Here is a 24,863-nt window from a genome sequence, read left to right on the forward strand (position 1 = left end):
TTCTATAAAATATCTACCTAGGCCTCACCTCTTGACATCCATATAGATAGCTTCTCCAACATTAAATCCTACTTAAATGAACATAACATAATTCATCTTCCTAAATTCTACTACCTTCCTCAACCAAACAAAATAGCATTAATACCACACAAACTCTCTAGGCACACAAATAAAGCTAAACGTCTTCACCATATCATAATTCAGCTCCTTAAACTTTTACAGTGTGGAGATATTCACCACAACCCTGGACCTACACAACCAACCACCTCCTTTGAATCATCCTCCACCAAAAATTTGCTAGTAATAACACTAAACTTATGTAGTACATGTAACAAAATCACATAATTTCATGCATGGCTAACACTCCACTCCCCAGATATAGTAACAGTCACTGAGACTTGGCTAAAGCCTCACATTCAAGACTCTGAAATTGTCCCTACAGCACATAACATTTTGAGAAATGATAGAACCCATAAAAAAGGAGGTGGGGTAGCATTAATTCCAACTTGTCAATTACCCCCTCTCCAAACCTGTTCCTTCCTTTGGCAAAGCAGACATACTCTTAGCATCCATGCATATAAACAACTCTAAACAAATATGTATCAGAATAGTTCATATACCCCCAGGCCAAAACATCCCAATTCTCCAAGACTTTATCTCCTGGACTTCCAATAATATGTCCAATGAAACTATTATAATGGGTGACACAAACATCAAATGGCAAAATATGATCACTGTTTCCTCAACAAATAACATTTACCTTCATGGCTTCACACATCTTATTACCAGCCCTGCCGGAATGCACAATAACAATCGACTAGGTGCAACTTTAGATAGGATCATAGTAAATGATCCACTCAAATACTTCAACTCTAATACTCTTCTGAATACACTAAGTGACCACTCACCAGCCTATACCTACAGAACTCCTTATGTGCCTAAACCTCACAAGTAGAACATGTCTAGAAACCTAACCAAATTCAACCAACAGCTTTTTAATAACATCCTAAAAGCTATAAACTGGACTCCATTGAAAACACTATCTTTGAACCAAAATGACTAAAACAAACCACACACCCTGGCTTGCGAAAGGCAAATATTATTAACTAGAGACTGAGCCTGGTAAAAATGGCAAACAACCAAAAATGAAACCAACCAGCTAAAATACAAACAGCCATGCAATCAAGCAAAAAAAAAAAAAAAAGAAAACTAGTCATTGTTAACAAAAAAAATATTTCCCACAAATTAACCTGCCAAACCAATGACCCTAGAAAATTCTGGAAACCTATATCAACACTCCTTTCTCCTGGGACATCTCAAAACCCCTCACCATCCCCAGATAAAGTGCTATCTCAAATGACTGACATGTTTAACACCCATTTCACAGATAGTATACTAAAACTTATAAGCCTTTCCTCTCTTAAAACCAACTCCAACCACATAGAAAATCAAACTCTTACAGACTCTGTAAATAGTTACCTCATTTCAAAATCCTCCCCCACTGCCAACCACTACTGCATAGCCAGGACCTCAACAACCACTTTCTCTCTGCAGTCTGTTCCTACCTCACTAATACAAAAACGTCTTACAAAACTAAAACCTTGTTCCTTCTCTGCTGACAATCTTCTATCAGAATATGTGTATCTCTTTCATGAATGTCTCTAAAGTCGTATGTAAATTTGATATTTTTAACTATGTATTTGCCATTGCTTTTTTTCTCTTTTGATTGTCTTGCATATGTAATTGGACTCTTCTCCTTGGGTCTCCACTAAAAATGGGGCTTTGGCTCAGTTGGACCAACCAGGTTAACACATGACAATAAATCAAATAAAATAAATAAATATCTAAAACTCACCACAAATGCAATAGCCTACACTGTCAGTATTCTGATCAACAGGTCCATCACCGAATAATATGTCCCCAAGCTCTGGAAAAAAAAATCTATCATTATTCCCCAGCACAAGGGAGGAAAAAATAATGAACTATAAAACTACCGACCCATTTCTAACTTCTCCCCTCTATCTAAATTACTAGAAAAGTGTATACACATACAACTAATGACATTTCTCTTAGACAACAATCTTACACCTACTCAACATGGTTTTTGGCCTGCCCATAGTACCACATTACTATCCTTCACAGATACTCTAAACAAAGTTATGGACAGGGGCCAATTAACATCAGTAATCTTACTAGACCTATCAGACCTATCAAAGGCCTTTGATATAGTGTCTTCCTCTAAACTATTAAAACAACTGTCTTCACTAAGTTCCTCCAAAACTACTCAAAAATGGTTCTTCAGCTATTTAACTGAAAGGCAACAATGTGGCAAATGGCAAACTAACATATCCAAATACCAGGTAAACAGTACTGGTGTCCTCCAAGGGTGCATTCTAGGACCTCTGCTATATATTCATTAACAACTTTCATAATGCCTCTCTCCAAAGGACTCTCATCCAATATACACTGATGACTCCACTATTATCTCTACATCCAACAACCCCACCATCTCTTTACAATTACACAAGACGCATTTACCTCTTTCGAAACTTGGCTAAACTATACACAACTACTGCTTAACCAAACAAAACTAAGCTTCTATTGTTCTCTCCAAAAACATTTTCACATGAATTCAAAATATATTTACAGATCAAAACTCAAATTGAAAGTGTAATTTAGGCAAAATGTCTTGTCATCACTATAGACACTAAGCTTACCTTTGAACAACATATATGTAATACAATGAAAAAAACACGTCAAACTTGGCAAACTTTACAGACACAAACAGTTCATGGATGCTTCTACCAAAATAACACTAGCCAAAACTCTCCTACTCCCTTCCCTTCTTTATGGGGCCCCTATTTTTATGAATATTCATACAGCCCTAAAGAACAAACTACAATCATGCTATCATAAAATTGCCAAATTTGTAACTGGTGTGGCAAATCACACCCACCATCATTTTGACCTGAAAAAATTAAACTGGCTAGTATTCCCTCAATACTTGAAATTTAGCACAACTCTCTCTAACTCACAGAATAATCTATAAACCTGAGAGCTGCCCTGCCTTAAAAGCTATCTTACAGCTTTACACTCCACCCTGAAATCTCCGCTTCACTAACAAACTACTTCTGCAAGTATATGAACCCACCAAAAGAGCCAGTCAAAGCTTCTATTCCAGTGCCATTGCTAAACTATGGAATGCCCTACCTCCATCAAATCCCTTAAGATCTTCAAATTTACATTGAAAGACTACTACCTCAACTCTCACATTTGCCCATGCACCTAAGCAACAACTAACAGAGAATATCTATCTCCCTTCACCCATCTTGTCTCTTTACACCTATCTTTTATCCTTTCATATAGCTTCTTTGCTATAGGCTGTTACCTATCGCATACCTCTGTTAAGCTTTCCTGAACCACTAACACCTCTGTTCCTAGCCTCCATAACACGTCCTTTCTTCTTACACTATCCTTTTCATAAATTCATTCTTATACCTAGCTGAAATTCTATTCATTAACCTCTACCATATCTCTCACCATAATCGTTCTGCAATACATCTTAATGTGACTTTTCATGCTAATTTCCTCTTCATCTCCTATCTCTTAAACCCCCCTACTTATTCTACTACTTCTAAAACCATTTACATTTTTACTAAATGTCAATCCTTATTACTTACAAAGTCAAAATTCCCCGTTTCTTCAATTTGGCTGCTTGCTAATCAAGTTCAAATTCTAAACTGATTGTTTATCCTTATTGTTACAAACTACCAGAAATGGTAAATTTTTGTAAACCATGTAAGCCCTTATCTGACTGTATGTTTTGGCAATATTGTACTACTAATCTATGTCTCCACTATCTATGTTAGCATGTTAATGTCTTGTTATAATTGTTTAAACTTTTATGATTGAACATTGTACTGTGGAACTTTTCTCCCTGGGCCACAGCTGAAAATGAGTTCCTGACCCAGTCAAACTTTCTTGATTACCAAATGCCAATAAATAAATAAATAAATAAACAATGGTAAAATAAGGTAGTAAAGTTACAGGATGCAGTACTTTACTCAACAGAGCCTGACTTTCAGCAGGTGTTACAAGGTACTTTTTATTGTCTCCATGGACATGTTACTTACACCTTCCTCTTGTCATTTGTTTTATGTCTACAGACACATGGCTATTTCACAATCAAGTACAAATGTTTCTCCTACTTTCTGAAGGTGCCAAAGAACTGGCTGTTCATGTGAGATATTCGTCTGAGGGCAGAAACCTGCCCATAGCAATAAAAGTAATTAGGTTTTAATATTTAAAAATAACATAACAATTCATATTTTCAGTGTACACACTGCATGAAACCAACACCATCACATCTGGCAGCACGATGATGTGATTTTAGTTGAAAAAGTACATGCTGTAAAAAAATGCCACATGAACAGCATAAAACTGCAATGTCTTTCAGCTTTTCCCGTTAGGAGTCGCCACAGTGGATCACCAGTTCGCAGTTGATTAGCAGTGGGGTTTTTACAGTGTGGAGTTGCCAGCCTGGCGTCCGACATTCACAGAAGGCACACGCACCTGCTGCATGTCTTTAAAACTCACTCAACTGCAGGGAGGACATGCAGACTCCGCACGCCTTGCTGTGAAGCAACAACATTAATTGCTGTACCGCCATGGCTGACATGAACAGTATAAACTAATTTCAAAAAATTCAGAGTCAATGTAATCAACAGTCTGGTAAAGTTAACATTCTGTGAAGGAAATCTAATCATACTGTCCACATCATTTGTTATGACTAGCTTATTGGAGTAGGTAGCAGCGTTAACAAAAACACAAGGATGTTACCTCTTTCTGTAGTTTGTGGTGAAGACAATTTTGTATATGTAATCCAGTCATCCACAATTCTTTTTTCTCATTTCTGCATGTGGGGATCATGGTGTCACTTCAACAGTGACAATCATCTACAACCAATGTTCAAAGCACTGGGTGGTGTAATGTCCTTCTGTTTTTTTCTTTTTTTTTTATCACTGTGTGCCTGCTAACCTTAAGGAAGTACATTCACACAAGGCAGAAGCTGTAAAGCTATGTCCCACAGAAATGGATGTCTACCCAGTGCTGATATCTACCCTGGAACATTGTCTCTTTGTCTTTTCCCAAAGAGTAGCACCATGTACTTCTCAGAATGGCACTTTATCTTCAGCCACTGTGCTCAGGGCTTCCTGCTATTTTCCATGCCAAAGTGGTAGAATCATTCCTATTACAATGTGTCACATATGGGTCTGTGCCATAACTTCCTAGACGTAATACACTACACATCAAAGCTGAGGTCTGTAGCACCATAAGACATGTGTCAGATTTGAAAGCTGATTGGATGTTTGCTTGCTACATATTGGGTCTCTAAATGATTATCAGCATCACACCAGATCATAATCTTAGGATCAGCAACAAGTTTAATCTAGTTCATGCCCTCTCATGATACAAAAAAATGAAGATTACAAGAAGGAGTGGCCCTTGCTTGGAGCCCTGAAGTACCCTTATGGTTACAGGTTTGACAGTAGATGACTACTATCTTATCATGCCCGAGTGTATATTTCCATTCCACCAATATCACATCTATATGCAGTAACCTACCTTAATACCCTAGTTTTCTTGTTTGTTCCACTGCCTCCAAAGCAATATCTTAATGAATAAGCCATAGTAGATGTTGTCTGTCAGATGGGTAATGGCTCTTGTCTAATTCTCAAATGAATCGGCAATAATACTGTATGAGAGTAGCAGTGCATAACCTAGCAGCCCCATGATCATGCCGCTTTTCAAGCTGCAACCTATTAGCATTTGAAAGGACACTAACCTCTTAGTCATCAACCAGTCACGACAAGATAAGTGCGGGTGGAAAGTAATGTTTTTGGGTCAGTCCATACTTTACCCTTATAAATTGGAATTATACTCGAGTTCCTTTCTTTTGCACTTAGCTGGTTGCGAACACAAAAATAGTAATGGAACTGAGAGCACCTCTCTTTTCTTCTCTCCTCCCAAAATGGCTATTCCTCCTGCTTATACTGTAAACAGAGATCAGAAATGCTGATTTTTATTATGCCTGTTTCATGGCTGTCATTAAGCATTGTCACTAATCATTCTTATTTAACCTAGTAACGTTCTAACTGATTTCTTTCTTTTTTTTTAATTTAATTTGATTTTTTCTTGCTGGAAAATGTGTTATGTTTTTCACTGTGTTTTATATACTGTAGACCCTTTTTTGCATCTCTGCTTCCTGGCTTGACTAATGCCTTCGCTATGTTGGTGTGTGTCTGCTCCTCTCTCCCTGGATCACTCTTATCCACCTGTACAAACCTCAGACTGCTTCCAAAGATCTTACGCTTCATGTTCCTCATGCTATTTAATAGCCCACATAATTCTGTCACTATGCTAGAAACAACCAACTAAACAGTAGCTGTTTTCAGTGATGTTTATTCTCTCCTGGTTCTTTTAATACCATGCCTATTGTGTTCTTTCCTTCAGTTGCCCCAAAACTCCATCCTTCCCTTATTGATTCCAGTGTGATGCCATCTACTTCAGTGAAGTTGAGGCCATCCAGCAATAATGTAGTTTTATTATAACTCATCTTCTTAATCAAACAGCTAAACTATTATGTTTTTTCCTCCTCTTGGGTCAGAGGTCAAAAAGAAACACTGAAAACAAAACATATTTCTTTTGAAGACGCATCAGAATGAACCAGTGGTAGTAATGGAACCTGAAAGTGCTTCCAGAAGATGTACTGCTGTTGCATGTCTGACTCATCTTACAAGATACTTCGTACAGAAAGAAAACCCGGCACAGCAAAATGCTTGAGTAGTTACTCTAAAAAACAGATCAGAATATTATGGAAATGTTTAATGTGAATCCACTCTGCCAGGATTTAAAGTTTTCCTAAATGCCATATCTTGACTGTGCACTGCTTATACAAGCAATATTTAGGCTACACTGGTTAATATGTGATATACAGACTGAGTTACTTCATCATTTTACACACCTGTAAAGCATAAAGACAAAACAGTTATATACAATATAGCCGCATATTTCACCATGTTTTGTAAATAGAGTTTATCAGGCAGAAGTAGTGGTCCATATATGCCTGCCTGGTTACGCGATAAATTAGGTATGATGTTAGGTATGTTTAGGGTGAAGACAGTTAAGGAAGTGGTGAAATAGGAAGTACTAGATTGAAGTGGGGGAGGATAAGTATAGGAAGTGATGTAGGTGATGGTGAGTTGAGCAGCTACAAATAGGCATGGCTTATGAACATTTCCGGTGAATTTTTATATTGTTACTTATATGCAAATTTCTCAAACAAGCTATCAGTTTCCAACATTTCTCAACCACAAAGCTGTAGTAATGAAGCTAACTGGTTTAGCATATAGAAGCAATACGTATTACTAAATGTAACAGCCTGCAGTATGGAGACTGTTACATTTAGTAGCAAAGTAAAGTTAGATTTGTCCTGCCTTATACCAGCATAGCAAACCAAGTTGAGAAAACTGATGTTTATAACCAGACATTTTAAAATTTGTCAAGCAAGCGTGATCTTTTACTGTAGATAATCCTTCTGTTAATTACAAATGTTGTAGGAATCTGAAAGAAAATTCTGAATGAGGTTGGGGATCAATTTCCAAATCTATAGGTATATTTTCTTGTAGCAATGCATGATTTTAAATACTGAGAAATTGCATTGATATTGATGGGCTTACTACAATGACTTCTTTATATAGTGACCTGTGAATGTTTTTGCTTCTATGCTGATAAGTGAGTGTTATGCCTTCACACGAGCCAGCAATTGTATGATTTTCAAAACAGCAGCATGACAAACTTAATGTAGGTCATAATGCAGCAGTTACATTTCCACTAGGTAATGACAATAATTTTGGAAAGAATTATAAAAACAAACTAGTGTTATTTGAAATAAGAAGATCGATATAATTAAGATAGTACTGTTGGTTATAAATTAAATAACAATGCAGCTTTGAAACAGTGGGACAGATTCAATAAACCCTACACTAAGTGTACAAAGTATGTATTCATTAACATTCTTATTACATTTTTTGAGCTTTCTAGTTATTCAGAAAGATTACACTAATGTACATGTAATTTACACTTTGTGGTAATCTTTATGAATCCCTATCAATATTTAAAGCTACAAGAATATCAGTAGGAAAACTACAATTAGGGGGAAGAAGGTGTGCAGTATGTCTGTGGTGTCTGTTCACACAGAACAGTGTACACTTAGTGTAGGCTTTATTGAATCTGGCCCATTTATTCGGAAAGAAATCATACTAAAATTCTGACCATGTTATTGTTTTTTATGCCTGAAGAACACTATTGGTTGACTGATTTGTCTGAAATCTGGCATTTCTATAAATGGTTAGCATCCAACAGCACATATTTGAAGAATTTTTTTAAGATTTAGCATTAATATTACTTTTAATAAATATCTGGACTGTTTACAGATACTAAACTGGATGGCTTCTTTACTAAGGCTTTATAGTTGATTTACTTCAGATTTTCTCTTGTGCTTTCCACAAAATTTGGTGGCTGTTGTTCACTACTACCAATGATTCTGTCACCAGCTCTCCATACAGTTCCCAATCCTTTAAAAGATCTTCCATAATCAAGAACAGTTTTAAAATTTGTGATAAAAAGAAAAAGGCGATCATCATTAAAGATGTCCGCTCAATAAGATAGCACCTTACCTATGCATGGCACTTTTCTCCGTACAGTAAGATTGACTTGCCCAGTTCGAGCTGCATTGTGCATAAGATCAATCACATACCGGTGTGTCTTGCCTGCTACTGGGATTCCATCAACATATAACAGTTCATCACCAGGACGTAATCGTCCATCTCTGTCTGCTGCTCCCATTGTGATTATTGCACCAATTAGAATCTAGACACGGAAAAAATAATCATAATCACTTTGTGTTTTGAAATAAAAGTGAATCACTTCAAATGCAATGTGTCACAAGTATTTAATAGACAAACATAGAACAACCGCTTAGTCAACAGGCAACTAGATAGCACGAAAACAGATCAATTCATGCTTGTCATCAATAAGTGAGTAAAAGGGCTGGTTCAGTATTAATTAAAAGAGAAATAATGTATCTCATATGGATTCAAAACTATCATCTTATGAATTTGCTGTATTTTGATATCACTGTACCTTTATTTATGACATTTGCATTTAATATAAGTTTGCACCACTGCCAGAACTTTAGATAATAATACTTTTAGTCCATTTCTATCATCTAATATTAGGAAAACATAAATAAATAATTAAGTATTTTTATCTCTACCACTTGGAGAAATAACCATTTAAAACAGTATCCTAGCAAAATTAATCACTGAACAACACTCTGTTTATATTTGGTGCCTTCATCCATGCATCCATTTTCTACAGTTACTTTCATATCGTTCAGAGGGCTAGATGCTAGTCTGGTAAGTATTAGGTTCAAGGCGGTAAGCTCACTCAGACAGAATGCCAGTCCGTCACAAAATACAAGCACAATCATCCCATACTTCCACCTTTCCAAGTGAGGGCTTGACTTATGGGTTTATACTTACACTCAGGGGAGGTGGCTGGGTGTTAGGAGTCCTATAGTCATCCGTGGGGTCTGAGTAGTTTTCATACCCTATGCTCTTCTCCTGTGTGCTTAGCACTAGCTATGACTGGCTGGGCTTTAGAAACTACAGCGTGCTCCACCCCCTGGGTCCTAAGGTACATGCACTTGACTGTCTGTCCCACCCCCTCAGCATGATGTCTAATTTTACTGAGCACCAACCTCCACTAGCACTCAACCAGACAGATATCAGCATGTACCCTACCCTGCAGGATAGGGCTTGCCCATCCTCCCTACCAACTTCATCAAACACCTAAGCTGTTAATCAAACCTCGGTCACCTGGATCATAGTCAGGGATTTATCCTTTTATCTAACCATGGTGGTGACCCAGAAGCAACACTGAAAATTCAGCAGAGAAGGCAAGCCAAGAGTCAAAATAGAGGGCTAAAGCCATCCTAATATAACATATTGCAGTTTAAAAATGTTTAAATTATTCCTATTTAGTGACATTATTTATATTAGTATAGGAAACTGTTATGAAGAATGGTATATATTTTTAATTATGCCCATAAGTCTACTTTGTTCAGACTTTCATATATATTTAATTGTTGCTTTATTTATCCCACTTAAGAACAGAAATACAGTCATATCTGAAATGTTATGCCCTTGTTGAAGAGGTTAGACACACTAGACTTGTGGTCTATCTTCCCCTTCTATATGCACAGGGGACAACTGGCCAGGATACCATATTTCCATGCTCTCTGATACAGAGGACTGTGGAACATCGTGCTTCTAGTGGCTATGGTAAATGATTCTGGTGGAAGATATCTGGAAGACCTGATGCAGAGTTTGTGTTAATCAACAACAGAGGCTCATCAGATGATGCGTAGATTAGTGACAATGGTTGAATCCTGAGTTGAGTGGCCAGCCGTGACAAAACATATCAATGTGGAATACTCAGGGAAACATGCAGATGGAGTGATGACTGTATGTCATAGGTAATGTTGTAAAGCAATTCTTGTGTTTATGACTTTGTGTACATCTTTGAGTTGTGTTTCTGCTAGCAGAAGTACAGGATTGCTTTGAGGATGTCTGCTTATTTTTCCATGCAGAAACCATCAGGGGACAGAGTATCATACATTTATAGCTAGTGATGTAAAATAAAGGTTTTATCTCATTTAAGGCTTAGAGCTCCACAACAAAGTTGAAAATAACTCTGATGTTGTTTTGAGTCGTCCAACAGAGAAGTAAAGAAAAACTGTAATTTTGACTTATTTCAGACATGGAATACATTGCCCCAGACAGGCACGGTTATGGGAACATGATGTAGCACATTAGGTTTTAAAATGTTAGACTTGGAGAATATTTTGTACATTCTGAGATATAAAAGATGGATGACTTGTACTTTGGGCACATAACATATTTGCTTAGACTCTTGAATTTCTTTCTCAGTCAGTTCAAACTGTTTTCTGTAAATAATTTGGCAATGAACAGATTCACAAAGGAATTTATTTTCTTCAGGAATTACTCTTTTTTCCCCAGTAGTATTAAAGTGTACACAGAGAAGCATTGCATTGAAGAGAGGCAACTGTCAAGCAGTGTAACACAACGTCAGTTGCTTTACACTGCACAACACTGAACGTGACCATGTGATTCTTTTTATTTATTTATTTATTTGCTTACTTACTTGCTTATTTTGTATTTGGAAATTAAAGTGTGGCAGATGTGGGGCTGTGTTAGTAAACAAAGTTTGTGACTGTGATGCTATGTGGATTGGTCTATACACAACTTTTAGACAATTTAAACACATATGGTCAGTAAAGTGATGCTCAACATAGATTCCACGGTTTAGCACTATAACAGCCATCTAGACTACAACAAACCAGATTTGTAAAAAAAATATGAGCAGTAGTCTGCTAAAAAACAATACTTTATAAAAATGGTACATGCATTTCAGAGAGAAGATAAACTCCTCCTGTTATAGATATTATAAAAAGGAACTTTGTCTCACCTGTCATTTCATGATTCAGAAATTACCTCTTGAATTGGACATACCGTGTCTACACTAATTAAGCAATATTAAAACTAGGGCATTTTAAGTGTGGAGTTTTTCAGGGATTTGTATTAGGGCCTCTTGTTTTATCTTTTTCTTTTTCCTTAAATGATTTAAAAACAGAGAATTGCCCTCAATGCATGTAACTATGTATACAGATGGCTTGCTCTTTCTAAACTCAAACACAGCTCGCAATAACCTACAACTCAAGCTTTAAACTGATTTCATTGTGTTTCATTACTAGATTTCTCAATTAAAGCCTGCTACATCAGCAATCATGATCTTTAGCAGAACACATAAGTTAGCCAGTATTCATATAAAATACCATCTTAACAAATGCATCTATCAAGTCTCATGGAAAAACAGCTAGGTGTGCTATAGCATACTCTGATCTTCAAAATGCTGCACAACTAAAGAATTGCTCTAAAGTCTAAAGTCTCAAAGTTGCTTACACCCAAAGTATATAATGTTACCAAAGCCAAATTCTGCTCTTCTTTTAACCTTCCTTCACTATGCTACAAACACTAACCTATGACAAAGAATTGTGAACAGTTTGCAGATTTAAATTCTTAGCTGAATCCAGAAAACTTCTTTGCCTACCTCTGCAAAAAATCAAACTGGGTACTAGTGACCAATAGAACAGCCCTACTAATACCCACAACTGTCTTTAAAATAATCATTTGAAAAAAAAATTCCTACATTTATTCTGTAAAATTAGAATTAAACTACCATAATATTCATACAGAGAAAACATTGAATATTTACTCTTATTAACAAATCCCTTCATTTGGACTAGCCATTGGAAAGGGCTTTCTCAAATATTGGATAAGCATGTTGGAATTAACTTCCAACAGGTGTTATCAGTCAAAAAACTCATCATGAATTCTGAACTAAGCTAGAAGAGCATGCTTTTGCTGAAACTGGATGTAAATGATTCAGAAAAAAACTAACACAAGTCATACCATGTTTGCTCCATTATAAATGTGAAGTGAAAATAAAAATTGCAAATTTGCGAAATCTGATGAATTCATATAACATGCAAAGTGCCTATGCCAATACTATGTTTTTTAATAATTGCAGCAATGATTTCATAACGGAGACATGTTCATCACTTTTTACCTTCTGATGAAGTTATGGTGCTAATTATATCACTTTGCATAATGTGCAAACTTTATTGATCTGTAAAGTTTACAACTGTGTAACTTTACAGAGAATGACACAAGAACTTGTCTTACACTACCAACTAAAGATGTATATGATGTTTTACAGTGATCATGAAATCAGCTCAGTGCACTGTTGGTGCTGTTATATGCTATCTGAGCATAGGTCATGGCTGAAATAAGACTGTTGATTAGCCCATTTACCATTCAATGAACAGAAAATAAATAAAATTAATGATTAAAAAAAGGCATATGGAATGCTGGGAAAGCAAGGAGGCATGTGATGGTGATCTGTATTTTGTTTAAAATGTTTTGATTGCTTATTACATTCTAATTTGATTTTATAAAATCCCTACCAGCTACCTATGCAGCACCCCACACACCACAAGTAACGTTACACTGCAATGTCAGTATCAGTATATAAATCCAAGCAGGTATTGTATGGACAGATTGCACAGCCATTTGATTTTGCCTACATTAAAGGTAGGTGTAAAATCTACTGACCCAGTAACAGTGCTGTTAGAGTGACTGTGTATGTTGTGTATCTTAAAACCACATTTTGTCACAGTGAAATATATATTTTCCTTTTCATTTTTTCTATAAATATAGACTTTACAGATAATGGATACAAACTCTTTTCCCCCATATATATCCTACCCATTAAATAAACTTCGTATTGAGGTTTATCTGCAACTCGTAATCTTCCCTTCTTCGATATTCCAGTTTATATTTGCCTCAAAGATTTTTCAGTTCGGCTACTATTATTGATTTCACTGTTTCTTCAGAAAAGAAGTCTTATCACTTTTTCTGTAAATAAAATTTCCTTCCAAAAATTACAGTTGAACCACCAACAGAACCCAAAGATATTCTGGAGCTTCATTACCTCACTTCTTAACCCACGCAAAAAAAAAAAACAAACAGTCCCTGCCCTCATCCTGATAAAACTCCAGAAGACATAGCCTCCTGTTTTTAACTCCTTCTTCATAAACTTCATAGCTGACATCACTGCAAAATTCTCCCAGACAAATCTCGGTGCATTCACCCCTATATCATCCACTCCCTACCCCTCCCCAATTTACACGCGATCCTCAGAAGAGCCCAATACAGGCCCCCATTTTTATTTCTTCCTAAAGCTCATTCCGACATCAACCATAAAACAACTATTACTAAAATTAAACCTTGCTCTAATGGCCCTGACAATCTTCCCTCAGAATACCTGAAAATAGCTGCTGACAGTATCTCATACCCTATAAGCATACTTATAAACAGATCCAGTCTAGAGTCCTATGTTCCCATTGCCTGGAAAAAGGCCTTCATCCTCCCTATTCACAAAGTTGGCAATAATACAGGCATCACTAACTTTTGACCCATAGCTATTCTCTTCCCAATCTCCAAAATACTTGAAAATGCATCAGTTCACAACTTCTCAACTTTCTTCTGGACAACCATTTATTAGCTCCAACACAGCCTGGCTTTAGACCTGGCCATAGTATCACAACCACTTTTCTCTCTTTTATGGATACAGTAAATAGAGCCTGTGACTCTGGAAAAATAGTCTCAGTCCTATTCCTTGACCTCTGCAAGGCCTTTGATACCATCTCACACCGTCTTCTCCTCTCCCAGCTCTCTAACCTCATTCTGTCCCCCCAATTTTAAAGTGGTTTTCCAGTTACTTAAATCAGACAACAGGCTGTTAGATGCCAAAATGCCAGCTCTCCTTTCCTTAATATCTCCACCGGCGTCCCCTAAGGTTCCATACTTGGACCAGTCCTATTTAGTACACTTATAAACAACTTCAACTCAACCCTATCTCACGGTACCATAATTCAGTACGCAGATGACTCCACCATCATCTGCTCTGCCAACTCTATCTCTGAATTACTTATTCTGACTCAATAAGCCTTCTCCTCAACTGAAACCTAGATGCATAACAACCACCTTGCTTTACATCTCAAAAACTCTGAAATCATACTCTTCAGCCCTAAAAAATCAACCCCCTTAAACAAATCAGAGTTCTCTATCTTCTCTCTTGATAAATCACTAATAGAGGTCATTACATACACAAAACTTCTCGGAGTCACTATTGATGAACATATGAAATTTCACCTTCACATACAAAAAATATCCAGAAAACACACTTTAAACCAAGCACCCTCTATAGGCAGAATCCCTTAAGTCCATCCACAAGAATAACCCAAGCTACAACATACCTTTTACCTTCTCTCCTCTGTAGTGCCCCTCTACTCACTAATTTACAAAACTCCGACAAAAACAAACGAGTATTGCTACAACAAAAGATCTAAATTTGCAACTAACTCCAAATACTCCGCCTATCACTGCACCGTTCTTCGTTCACTAAATTGGCTAGAGCTACCAAACTACCTCTCCTACCTGCAACTAACAACAGCTCATAAAATACTCTTCAGACCCCAAGACTGTCCTGGCCTAAGCTCAACATTCAACTACTACCATCCAAATAGGCCCCTTAGATCAGGGAATCAAAAACTACTACAAGTCCATAAACCTAATCTTCCTCCTGGTAAGTTAATTTACTCTCACTCAATAATTAAGAATTGGAATGCCTTGCCTCTAATTATTAGATCAATTCAAAATCCCTCTCATTTTAAAACTTCCCTCCATTCCCACCTTTCCTTATGCTGCAAATGTACTTGCACTAAGCCCCCATAATATCTCCAGCCCACATCCTATCCCCCGAGTCAACTGTATTTATGGCACCACTGTATTTAGAACTCATACTAACAAATATACCATGCAACAGCTCATACTGATTATACAAAGTTGTAACTTTATGAAAATTCTCATGTTTTAAAACTTGTACTTACTACTCCTTTGTTATTCATTGTAATGTATTTACAAATTCATTATAATTTTTTACTTCTTTTTAACTTTAAATTGTTATCTTTTTTATTGTGGAGCTTTTCTCCCTGGGGGGTGGGTGGGGGTGGGGGTGTTCTGTTGGCCCAGTGGACTATCCCGGTAAAAAAAGCAAATAAAATAAATAAATAAATAATTGTTTCTCCTTAGCACTGATTTTGAAAGATAGTACAGACTCTGAGATACTTAAAATTGTCTTACTAGTTGCAGTTTTGCCTTCTTTCTTCATGATTATGCATGTTCAGTTCTTGCAGTCTCTTTCATATGCCTTCTAGTTTAGACCCTGCACATTTTACTTGCACCAAAAAGAAAAGACCCTAAATTAGGGACACATTTAAAATGCTGGCACTGTTTCTTAGAAATTCTTAAAATTATTTCCAGTTTTAGGAGGAATGGAACAAAACTCCAAGAAACATCAAAGGGCGTCTGTACAAAATAGGGACAGTTGAGAGGTAGTTCTCCATATTGTGGCTTGCAAAATGTCTACAGAAAGGGAAAAGATTCCTTGTTTCTATTGTTACCATTCTTTTTTTGTGCATCCTTGTATTTTCATAGCCTTTTCTGCTGCTTTCTCACATTGTTTGTTTATCTTTCAGTCATCTGAATAACCCAGAGTGCCTTTCTTATGTTTTTGCTATCACTTTCCCTACAGATGTGTACTTCTTTTCCATGTGTTTTTTTCTTCCTAAATACACTACTATGATTATTAAGATATTTTTTTCTTAATTTAACTTGTTTTAGTTCATTAACTGATTCATTCATTCATTCCCCAGTATGTGTTTATTTAGTCTTATTCAGGCTCATGTCAGAGTCAAAACATTCCAGCAAGACTGAGTATAAGGCAAGGAAACAGTCCTGGGCAGGAAGCCAGTTTATTACTGTATGCGTGCACACACACACACACACACACACACACACACACACACACACACTTATGGACAATTTATCAAATCACCAGTTCATCCTCTAGCATGTGTTTATGATGCTGGATGAAATAAAGATCCTTCTGAAAATCTTTACAAAAAGGAAGTTTTGCAAACTACACACACACACACACACACACACACACACACACACACACACACACACACACACACACACACACACACTTATGGACAATTTATCAAATCACCAGTTCATCCTCTAGCATGTGTTTATGATGCTGGATGAAATAAAAGATCCTTCTGAAAATCTTTACAAAAAAAGGAAGTTTTGCAAACTACACACACACACACACACACACACACACACACACACACACACACACACACACACACACACACTTATGGACAATTTATCAAATCACCAGTTCATCCTCTAGCATGTGTTTATGATGTTGGATGAAATAAAAGATCCTTCTGAAATTCTTTACAAAAAAAGGAAGTTTTGCAAACTACAGACAAACACACACACACACACACACACACACACACACACACACACACACACACACACACACACACACACACACACACATACTCCAGTACAGAAAACAAACCTGAGAACCAAGCACTCTCCAGAAATTGCTTTAATTGCTGCACCACTGTGCTGCCTAGTTTAAAAAAATGTATCTAAAATATTAAGCACTCTTTTCATACTGTTTAGACCCTCCTGTAGCTTAAGCCTGTTGCAAAGTTTGTATCACCAGCAAAAAGGTAAAATTGTTCTTCAGGTTCTTTGGCACGCTTGCTATAAAGAAGAGTGCAAAGGATGTGTTCTTGTACTGGGTTCTCTGGATGTCTGTTCTCTGTCATCCATTTACTTTAGTGGATTCTATACTGTGCCCTATTGGCAAATTATTTTTCTTCCCATATCTCTAATCCAATTCCTTCTGTTCACTGTTGGTTGTGCAGTACCATGTGAAATGCATTGTTTGACAGCTCATTTCTAATCTGACATTGTGTAACATAGCTTGGAATGACAGTTTTGTTGTAACAAAAAAAAAAGAAATATTGATAAAAAGTATGGACAGACAGCAATATCAGAAAAAGTTTTAATAGAAAAGCTGGTTAACTGCTTTCATCTTAATATCCACAAAGTCGTCTTCTTCTGTGTTCTGAAGAAGTCTTTATGGATTTTAAAATAAAACTACTTAACCAACTTTTAAATTGAAAGTTATTTTGATATTGATTTTTGTGTGGACATTCTGTCAGCATGTTTTATTTGTATTTATATATTTATTGTTTTAACATTGGGTCAGTAGGACTAAAGAGTTTTCTGTTTATTGATGTTGATCTTGTGTTGGATCATGTGCTCATTTGGTGGTTAGATGATTTATGATTACTTCCTTCAAATGGTATTCTGTTATTTTTTCCATTGTTGAGATCAAACAGTTAAGCTGTTTGTTTCCTTCATTATTTTTGCCCCCGTATTTTGAAGTGGAATTACATCTTTCTTCTGCTGTATTCCTGAACCTTACCCTGATTAGTTAGTGGTATTATCACTGCCCTCCTGTCTCTAAGAATTTTAGAGCTTGAAGCTTATCAGGCTCCATTGCCTTATGTACCATTACTTTTTGAAATTTTACAGACCCTTACCTCTGCGAAATGTCCAAGATTAACTCGTTTATACAGACACGTTTGGCTGGCTTCATTTGTAACCCTTCCTCTCTCTTTATCTACGAATGCTGATCTGAAGTATTCATTTAGCAAGCCTACTTTTTGCCTTTTTATCTGCCATTCTTGCATCATTTCAATAGTATGGTGTTACCAATCACAAAAGGCCTCTGTAACTGTCCAGGATATTTTTCAAGTTTTGTAGGCCACTGAAGTATTTAGCAAAAACAGGATACCAGAAAAGAAACTGGATAGTTGAGGACAGAATGACTGTCCCCAGTATTACTAGCTACACTGAAAGCATCACAGAGCAGATGGATTGAGGAGCTATCCTACCACTGCCTGATACTTTGGGTCCCTTCACCTACGCTGAACTCAATGCAGTTTGTTGACTGGCCTCATTCTGCAGATAGAAAACTTGGTAGGCATACTGTACTGTGTTTACATTTAGACTAGCAGACGTCAGCTCTAAACCCATGCACAAAATCAGACAGATCAGCTTATTCTAGGCTAGCAATAAAAATGGGCAGAAGCTATGTACAGCAATTTTTCCTCATTCTGTAGTTGTCAATCAGATCTGACAATGATTCATACCTCACAACCTCTAAGTACAAGAAATCTGGACAAATCCAAAAATAATGGTGGGGACAAAAACTCAAAGATAGTGACAGATTAAAAAAAATGCTTTTATAAATGTAAAACTTTGGCAGAATAACAGATTTTGTGTTAGCATGCATCTTGAAGAGGTATCAAGTCTGAAACCCAAATGCCTATCATTAATTAGTGACTTCAGTCCTCAATGATTTGTCAGAAAACAACACATTTTATGAGGAAAAATCAAAAATATGAGGCAAAAATCTGGACATTATGTGAAAACTTGGACAGCTGAGAGGTATGCAGTGTTTGTGGCAGTGTAGGTTGAGAGATACAAACAGACTTTGATCCTGCTGTGGTAATTTAATTTATCTGTTAAAAATTAAATTTTCAGTTTACTAACTTGAAGAAGGTGCTTCTGATCTTCCATTTGAACACAATCAAACTGACTGTTCCTTAGCTCTGTAACCACAGTGGAAGCAAACTAGGGCAGATACATTTGGTGGCTACCTAACAGATGACAGCGCACCTTCAGCTTCTTTGACATACAATGATTTGAAGTAAAGTTTCTTGACTGGTACCTTTCTGAAGGGAAAGGACTGGAAAGTATATGGCAGCGTTTATATTCATACTAGAAGATTTTACCTCTAACCCCATTCACAAAATCAGGGAGATCAGATTGCACGAAGACAGCAAAGAAAAGTGGTTCCAGGCTAATAAGATGGGATCCCATGCTGAAAGTTCTTTTAATCAAAAGTTGTCATTTTGAATTCTCAATGTATCAGGCACTGAGTTGAAAGGAGACATATTTTTAAGATGCTGTGGTAAATTACTTGCAGTGATTATAATCTAAACCTTTTATTGAATGATATGAAGCTGCCATCTCTGGTTGTTTTAAATAGAGTCATGCTAATTTCTAATGTTAAAGACAAGCTGCCTGCTGTATTCTTCATATTCTTATGCACTGTCTTGTCAAAGGCTAGACTGCAACTGCTAAACTTTATTTCAAGTAATCCTAATTTAAAAAAAATCATTTTAAAATACACAAAAAACTGCAAGACATGAAAACCATCACTTTCTCCTATCTTTCTTTATCTCCTTACATATCTATAAAACATTTTTTTATCTTTTTTTGCAGACGGAATTGGCTATCTCTATTTCAGTTTGAGAATGCATTCTTCTGTTTGCATATTATTTGCTTTTAATTTCATTTTTTGTTGTTTTATTTTAAATTGATGTTCTATATTTTGTAAACTTGGTTATACAGCTGACTTGAGGGCCATTTAATGGTGGGACAGAATTACTGCTTAGTTAAGAGACTTTCTCAGAGTTACACGCCAGGCAAGTAGAGACTGGAGAAATCAGAACATAAAATGAAACCTGTTAGCAGTTCTTAGCGTTAAACTTCTATATTAAACTCTTCTGCCTTTTCATCCTATTTTGGTTCCTTATACATCCTAAATGCTACATGTTTCTTATCTATAGTCATTTTTTTTTTAAATCATACTGTAATTTTTCTTCTGCTTGCTTTGCAGATTGTTTCACACAAAGACTTGTTTCTCTGATGGCATCTCTGATGATTCTTCAGCTAAACGTTCTTCTATACAGAGGCAATGTTTGTCCTCCAATGGCCAGGGACTATCACTCGTTATTGGCTCAACATCCTCTGCATTTATAAAGCTACAAAATGTTTACGATTTCAGAGACCCCTTACTTCATATTTTTCTGTAATTTTTGTTAAACAAACATCAGGATTTAGGCTACTATTATAAAACATTCACCCAGCAAACATTTTTCCTAGGCCAAAAAAGAACCAGAACTAAGCAGTCTGCACAGACAGACAGGTATAGCCTTACTGTCACAGTGCTTCTGGACTTGTGACAGTACCGATCATTACATGATTGCTTTTTCTCTGGGGACATCATTGTCCTTTAGCACACATGAGCTCTGCATACTGACAGCATCAACAAATACGTATTTTAAGTTAACACAGCATTTCACTTGAAGTGATGTGCATACTGCTTTTAAATCTTTAACCTTTATAAAGCCATTTAGGCAGCATTTTAAAAGCTATTACTGGAGATTTAAAACTGTTGTGCTATGCAGGTTATACTTAAGGCATTTTATATTTCATAGCACTGTTTGACATTCAAGGGGATGTGCTCAGGCAATGACTTTCAACAGTAAAATGTATACCTCCTTCAGCAATATATTATTTATACACTATTACTAAGGAAATGGATGTCAGAAAACAAATGCAAAAACCAAAAGAATAAACGTGATCTATGTAATAGGAAAAACACTGACCAATGAACTAAAAACAGACAACAAAAACAATGAAACAACAGCTGCAGAGTAGAGTAGTGTGTATAAACATCCATTCAAAAGATCTAAATCTCATTTGCAACATAAATATAAGATTTGGAGGGATAGATAGATATCACAGAGAATGCCACTTTAAACATGCCTTCCTTCCCACATAAAGTGAAGTATTTATCTTAAACTATACACGCATAATCTGGATGAATGGATGGGTAACCGCAGATTGACTCTGGTTTAGCACCCTTGTCTCATATGGACAGGGACAACATGTAAATGTTCAGTTCTTCTCTGGGTTATTCGTACTTTAACAATAAGAGTTAAAAACTTCATGGGATAGTATAGTTAGGCTTCTAAATATCCTCACAGACTAATACCCTAGTAAGTACCTATGAACCTATGTCTAAGTCATCCAACATCACAGGTGCAATAATAGCATCTTGACAAAGGCCATCTGACTTCCAGTAAACGTAAGTTATAAAACACAAATTAACTAGAGAATGACAAACTGCCTTCTAGCTGCATGTAGCAAAAAAATGGAGTAACATTAACCAAGTCAGGTAAAAATAGTAAGAAATAAAATATACTGTTTCCATTCTATTAAATAAACGATGTAAAAAAAAAGCAACTACAGTGTTAGACTTTTCCAGCTGAAATGCAGAACTGGCAACAATGTCCCAGGCTTCACAACAGTGTGCCACTCAGGACCAGACACATAGGCCCACATATACAGAGGTGCTCACATGTAATTTATCTAAACCTCAAAGGCCTCACAGATGCATTCCTTAGAAACTCTGCACGCACACAAACAAACAATTCCCATCACAACACAAAAAGCCACATCTCATTGTGTCTCAACTACCAAGCCCATAAGACAAAACACTCCGCAACCTAGTATTTTGGTCATAGGAAACTGCATTGTGAGACCCACTGTTGTACCTCTTGCCAGGCTGGATAAGGAAAAGGTTACAGTTAGTTGCCTGTCAGAGGCCATGATCCCCCAGATCACGCAAGCATTCAGGTCACTTACCCCCAAATACCAGTATGATTCTGTCATAATCCATGTTGGTGTGAATGACTTCAGATGTTCCTTTTTGGACTATCTGAAAAGAGACATGATTGATCTCTTGAATATGTTTCACAAGCAGGTATTAGCCTAGCATTGAGCAACATTCTACCATCTCCAAGGATGATGCCACAATAACAACAGAAAATAATTGAGTTTAAAAATTGGTTTAGCTATTGGTGTCATTTTAAAGGGGTCTAATACTTCTCAATCTGGGAAAACATGGTTGACAGGCCATACTGCTTTACCAGGGATGGTCTTCACCTGTCACCACTAGGCTTTTGGATAATGGCCAAAATATTATCCACCTCTATAGTGCCTTTTTTAGGCACTGCCAAACAGAAAAACCTGCCACCACAGTAAAAGCTACTCAGGACAAGCTAAAGGTGTTACTGCTCAATGCTCGAAGTCTCAACAAGAAACTGCACACCTTAGATGTGCTCCACACCCTGGAGAATGCTGACATTTGGCAGTTACTAAAACATGGTTCAAAGCAATGGAAAGCACTCTGGCTGGGAATGGTTGTAACTCCTTTCATATGTTCCAACCACCCACTGAACATGAAAGAGCAAAAAGGAGAGGTGTATCCATCTATATAAAGGATAAGCACACCTCAAGGCTGGTCAGACAATATGACATACTTGAGCTAGTCTATGTCCAACTGACCATGGAAAAAATCCATTACCTTATTATTGCCAGCTACAGGTCCCCCACCAAGAACTAGGAACCCATACATCATACTTGAAGATACTAGAAGCACTCAACATCCAGCCCAACACCATTCTTATGGGTCATTTTAACCATCCCTCCATTAACTGGGAGGCATACATGGACACAACCATGTAGGTCCATAGATTTCTTGACTTTGTAACTCAAATCCTCTGGAGCAGCTAGTCTTCACCCCTACTAGGGTTACAAATATCCTCTATCTGGTACTCACAAATGTGGGTGAGCACTGCAGCCCCCCCCATTGTGATGTCACTGATAAGATCAGATCACAAAGCAGTCTCCATTGAAATACAGGTAAAACTAGACCCCTTACCTAACTCTAAAAACTTTAAGAACTTTTCTAAGGCAAACTACCTCCTATTAAGTGATGGCATACCTAGTTTCCAAGCTCCTCAAGCCCAGAAAACAAAGAAACCTATGCAGAGGCATACACAAAAGTCCTGTATGATCATGTAAACAACTGCAAAGAAAAAGCAGCACTGAATTGAAATAAGTCCAGGTCAAACCGCTAAAACAAACCACCCCGATGGACCCCTGATATTAATTGATTATACAACAAAAGATAGAAAATCCTGTCGAGAAGTAAGAGGGAATGTGCACAACATAACAACAAGTCCTCCATTAATTCAAACAAGTCTAAACAAGTGGATCATGGAGCTAGTCAAGACTCTGAAAGCAGACTTTGAGGCAAAAATAGCCTCCAAAGCTAAGAATAACCATAAGACATTTTTCAGTTATGTCCACAATCTTAAGGGAAAGACCCAAAAATGTACAGAATTAGTTGTGGACATCATCACCTATACTCAGCCAGACAATATAGCAAATCTGCTGGCTGATAAATTCAGCTCACATTTCAACTCCCCATCACCCCCAGTCCTATCCCAAGAAATACCTTCCACCACTTCACCACCAATTATGACTATAATAAGCAGGATGCCACTGTGCTCTATAAATTTAAAAACATGGCTTCAATGGGGCCTGATGATATAACAGGTCACCTGTTAAATACCTTGTATCAGGACCATTGGGATCTCAGTTTAACCACGGCCTCCAAACTGGCTTTGTTCCAGCTGAGTGGAGGATAGTAACAGTCAGTCCTTTAAACAAATGAGGACCATCAACTGACCTGGGTAATTGCAGACCATCAAGTTTGACTAGTCCTATTTGCAAGTCCATGAAAAGAATTATAATGGACCCAATAAATAACAACATGGGAAACCTCCAAACACTGGACTCAACCCAATTCGGTTTTGTCAAGGGCTAGTCATGCCTACTAAATCTGGTGGACTTTTTTGAAAAACTTGGGTCATGGATAAGGATAAAACAGTACATACAGCTTACTTTGACCTGATCAAGAAATTTGACACAATCCCACACTCAGGTATTATAAATAAACTCAGAAAATTGAGCTTAAATCCCTACATCACCACATGGATGGCCAGTTGGCTTATGGACAGGACAAATGGTTAAACTGGTTGAACCCAGATCCAGCAAAAGGCCAGTTATTAGTGGTATGCCACAGGGTTCAGTGTTTGGACTATACCTGTTCAGAATATACTTCTCTGAAGTCAAGACTAATGTGGAAGGCCTCTGGATGACAAAATCTGCCAACAATTGCAAGCTGGGGGCAATCATTGAATCCTCAAATATGTAGGTATCCTTCAGGAGGGTATACATTAGAGAAATGATTGGTGCAAGAGCCATGGCCTAAAACTAAATATGAAAAAAATGCATTATCATACCCTTTGGGAAGCCAAAGACCCATGAAAATTACAACATCAATAGCATACCCCTAAGTGTAGACTCAGAGATGAGAGATCTTGGTAAGCAGATAATAGCATGAAATTTGAACATCATGTGTCCACAGTGGTAAGGTAATTGTTCTATGTG

The 24,863-nt window shown here is 37.0% G+C and overlaps 1 protein-coding gene across 6 annotated transcripts in view; it reads right to left on the reverse strand.

Annotated features, from left to right (window-relative positions):
* The window catches only part of MAGI2 (membrane associated guanylate kinase, WW and PDZ domain containing 2), a 2,888,931-nt gene that overhangs the window by 515,959 nt on the left and 2,348,109 nt on the right, over positions 1-24,863 (reverse strand). For all 6 annotated transcript variants that reach the window (XM_044088324.1, XM_044088323.1, XM_044088325.1 and 3 more), the window contains one exon: positions 8,739-8,931. In XM_044088324.1, the coding sequence (XP_043944259.1) occupies positions 8,739-8,931 (193 nt within the window). The remainder of the gene's footprint in view (positions 1-8,738; positions 8,932-24,863) is intronic.

This window comes from Protopterus annectens, chromosome 11.part0, assembly GCF_019279795.1.
Source record: "Protopterus annectens isolate FY-2018-M chromosome 11.part0, PAN1.0, whole genome shotgun sequence".
NCBI lineage: Eukaryota > Metazoa > Chordata > Ceratodontiformes > Protopteridae > Protopterus > Protopterus annectens.